Genomic DNA, 3,923 nt, shown 5'->3' with positions numbered 1-3,923 from the left:
GGAAGGAAGGTTGGGCAATCTACTTCCGTAGTGATACTGCCTCGGAAACCCAAGGAGGGGTCGCTATGTGTTGGGTCCGACCCCATGGCACATAACAACAACTAATATGCATGGGGTTGGCATGAGAACCTTGGGCTGGCATGGAGGACGCTGACTCCAGCATTCTTGGGAATTCTCTCTTTCTGTACCAGGGTCCTTGGCGGTGTCTGTGGCTGACATGACTGCGCCAGTTGTTGGCTCCTCTGGAGGCGTCTACGCACTTGTCTCTGCCCATCTGGCCAACATCGTGATGGTGAGCTCCTCCTGGTCCCAACTTGTCTCTCTCATCCTCTCCTCTGTGGGCCTTGGGTCTGGCCGTAATCCTCCAGACCTGTGCTTTGGATCCTCATGCACATGCTCTTCAGCCCAGATCTGTCAAGGGCCGGGCAGATCTGCTGGCTGCAGAGCTCACAGACTCTCCTCACTCTCTGCAGGCCCATGTCAAGTGAGGCCCTTCCATACACAATTCATAGTTTCTCTAGTCCTGGATTCTCCTGTGAATTTGCCCATCTCCGTGTTCCACCTTGTTCCCATTCAGTGACTTAAAAGTATTTAAATTCTTGTTTATTAGGGCCCATGATAATTCTAATTCCTGGTTTGCTGTATGGATTGTTAAAAGTAAATGGACCTTAGAGATTATCTCATCAAAATTCTCAAATAGGAAAGGAAGCTCTGAGAGGTTAAGTGATTTGCCCAGAGTCATAATCAAGTCTGTGAAACTAGCACTTGAACTCACATCTTCTGATAGCCATTCAAGTGTTGCTGCCCTACGTCAGCTTCTCAGTGGTCAGCCACTGCCATGCTGTTTCTCACCCTTTTATTTGCCTTTTCCTGAAAGAGTATGAGCTATGGAGTAGTTCAGCCTGGATCTGAATCTAGCCACCTCACTTCCTAAAGGGTGACCTTGGATAAATTACTTCACTTCTCTGTATCTCAGTTTCTACATCTGTGAAATGAGATGATATGCAATGAGTTAGAGAAAGCAAAAAATAATTGCTCAATATAAATGTTAACTTAATGAATTCCCTAATCTTCACGGAAGAGGCCAGGGTGGGTTCAGAAAAGAGACAGACAGGTTAAGGCAAGCAATCTGAATCAATCTGATTGTCTTAGAGGAGACTAAAGTCCTTGTCTGGAAGGAAAGCTGAAGTTTGGAGGCTGGAAGAGGAGTTGCTGGAGGTGCTTGGCTAGCTAATCTGCCCTAATACCCCCCACTGGCCTGGAATCCTCCAGGCAGGACCCAAGCCTTATTCATCTGTTTACCCAGGCACAGGGCTAGGCACCTGAGTAGGTGGTGCCTACTCAGTTTTGATGAAGGAAGGGAAGGAAGGAAGGAGTCCAGAAAAGTCATAGCTCTCTTTGGGGTCGTCTTTTCCCCACCTCCCTCCTCCACCATTGTGGTTACCTACCTGGGAGATGTATGAATACTCAGTTACAATGGCTTTTGGGGTTTCTGAATTCTCTCATGTTTTTCTTCTTTATTATTCCCACTCTCAATTGCCCCACTCCTCAATGCTATCTCGTTTCTTGTCTTTTCACTGAAGTCCTCTTTGTACATTGAGAGAGAGAGCGTGCACACCAGAGGGAGAGAGACACACAGACAGACAGACACTGGCTGACTGCGCTTGCTACTTGCCTGAATTTCTGCAACTTCAAGTAGATGCTTGGAGAGCTTCTGTGGGTGTCAAAGCATGTGTGAATGTGGAGGTCTGGGTGTGTGCTTGGGCGTGTTTACACACTCAGCTCAGTCTGCTGAAAACCTGGAGCACAGGGCTGCCTCACATGGGCCCCTTTTAAATGGGTCATTCTGTATCAATGCCACATCTTTCCTCAGACACAGATAGCCCTCTGGATTCTGCCTCCTCCACACCTCCCACCCCCCGCCCCAATTCCTTTCCATAACCAACTAAAAGACCAAACTCACTGCCGTGCAGTCAGATCTGACTCATGGCGACCCCTCCTTGGGTTTCCGAGGTGGTATCACTAAGGAAGTAGATTGCCCAATCTTCCTTCCAAGGAGGGGCTGGTGGATTTGAACCACCAGCCTTCTGGTTAGCAGTCAGATGCCTTAGGCACCACGCCACCAGAGCTCCCATTCCTTTCTGTAGGAAAAGGAAATGCTAACCTCCCTTCTCTTGTCCCCCTTCCAAAATATGTTTGTGTGTAAGTGGGGGGGGGGGGGAAGAATAAGCACAACTGAAAGAGAACATTGGAGAGAAAAAACAAACAGGAGTTCATAAAGATACCCTATTCCCACCCCCTTGCTCATGGGAAACAGACCTGATGCCCCAGAAGTTTCCATGGTGAGGGCCGACCACCCCAAGGACTGTGGGGTGGGGAGCGGGGTCGAGGAGGGAGGTGTGAAAGCAGTTTTGTTCCAGTTAATGCTTCTTTCTGGCAAGTAGCCCATAGCCCATGGCCCATGGCTGTGAAGATGAGCAGCCCCATCTCAGAGCCCAGAGCCCATTGCCTTCCAGAAGGCAAGGGTTGTTCCTGGCCCAATGGAAGCTTTGCCACCCCAGAACTTGGGGCGCTATATTCCCTCTATAGAAAGTTAGCTGGTGCTTATTTGATGAGGAGAAGAACTCATTTTCTCACCTGAAAGGTCTATTTCCTTTCGTCAGGAGACCTCCTTTACCCAAATTAGCTCATTGCTGAGCAGTTCAGGGAGGCATTGCATCGAACCATATGAAACTGCTAGTTTTGTAGGTCAAAATCAGATAAACATTGGCAATTTCATATGGTTCATCCTAATGGATATACTTTGTTTTTAATTGCAAAGTGAAGAGTTGGGCTGTGTGTGTACACAATAAAGCACCTCATCAGACAAGAAGCAGAAAAACCATGGATCTGACCATCAGAAAATCGAGATTTGAGAGCCCTGGGGGCGTAGTGCCTAAGGCATTTGACTGCTGACCAGAAGGCTGGCAGTTCAAACTCACCAGCCACTCCTCGGAAGGGAGATTTGGCAATCTACTTCCGTAGTGATACTGCCTCGGAAACCCAAGGAAAGGTCACTATGAGTTAGATCTGACTTGATGGTATTGGGCATCACCACCTGTTAGGAGCTCTACTGGTACAGTGCTTAAGATATTTAGCTGCTAATCAGAAGATCAGTGGTTCAAACCCACTAGCCGCTCCATGGAAGAAAGATGAGGCAGCCTGCTTCATTAAAGATTTACAGCGTTGGAAACCCATTGGGGGTTGCTATGAGTCAGAATTGACTTGATGACAGTGAGTCTGCTTTTGAGTTTGGTTCACCACCTGTTAGCCATGTTACCTGAAGTGAGTTCCTTAACTTCTCGGGGCCTGAGTTCTCTCATCTGTAATCTTTTCTTCACAAGGTAGTTGTGAGGAAGATGTGGGGGAAAAAAAAAAAAGACAGGAACATGCTTTTCATATAGCCATTCACCACACAGCTGTGAGATCCTGTGTATGTGTTTGTGTATATTCTGGTCATTGTTTGTGTGTTTATATGTGAATACATAATTTTTTATCTTTACAGTTTTTACCCAATATCCATACAGAGAACAATCAGCAAATATGTTCTTTTTGCTTCAGCTACATAATAGAAAATTGTCTAACCACCTATGCTAAGGACTAATTGGACTAATTAGACAAGAGATTCTACCTTACATGAAAGGATGTCTTATTTTTTCATGAAAACACTGAGTTCCAAAAAGCTTGCAGTTCACATCAAGCAATTATATTTAGAAAATATTGCAACAAAAGATCTGGATTGCATAAAAGACCTACAATCAATATTTCTTATTTTGAACAACTAGAAGTAGAAAGGTAAACATAATTGAATAATTTATTAATTGCCTTTTCTTTCAGCCTATAGGCTGAGTTCCATTTTTAGATTATACATTTTTTTTTTTTTT

The 3,923-nt window shown here is 45.6% G+C and overlaps 1 protein-coding gene across 1 annotated transcript in view; it reads left to right on the top strand.

Annotated features, from left to right (window-relative positions):
• Positions 1 to 3,923, top strand: part of RHBDL3 (rhomboid like 3) — a 54,865-nt gene that overhangs the window by 40,305 nt on the left and 10,637 nt on the right. The window contains exon 7 of the mRNA XM_007937335.2: positions 192 to 292. Within this exon, the coding sequence (XP_007935526.1) occupies positions 192 to 292 (101 nt within the window). The remainder of the gene's footprint in view (positions 1 to 191; positions 293 to 3,923) is intronic.

Source organism: Orycteropus afer, unplaced genomic scaffold (genome assembly GCF_000298275.1).
Source record: "Orycteropus afer afer isolate SDZICR_OR568_19922 unplaced genomic scaffold, OryAfe1.0 scaffold00042, whole genome shotgun sequence".
Taxonomy (NCBI): domain Eukaryota; kingdom Metazoa; phylum Chordata; class Mammalia; order Tubulidentata; family Orycteropodidae; genus Orycteropus; species Orycteropus afer.
This window is presented reverse-complemented; position numbering and strand designations above follow the sequence as displayed.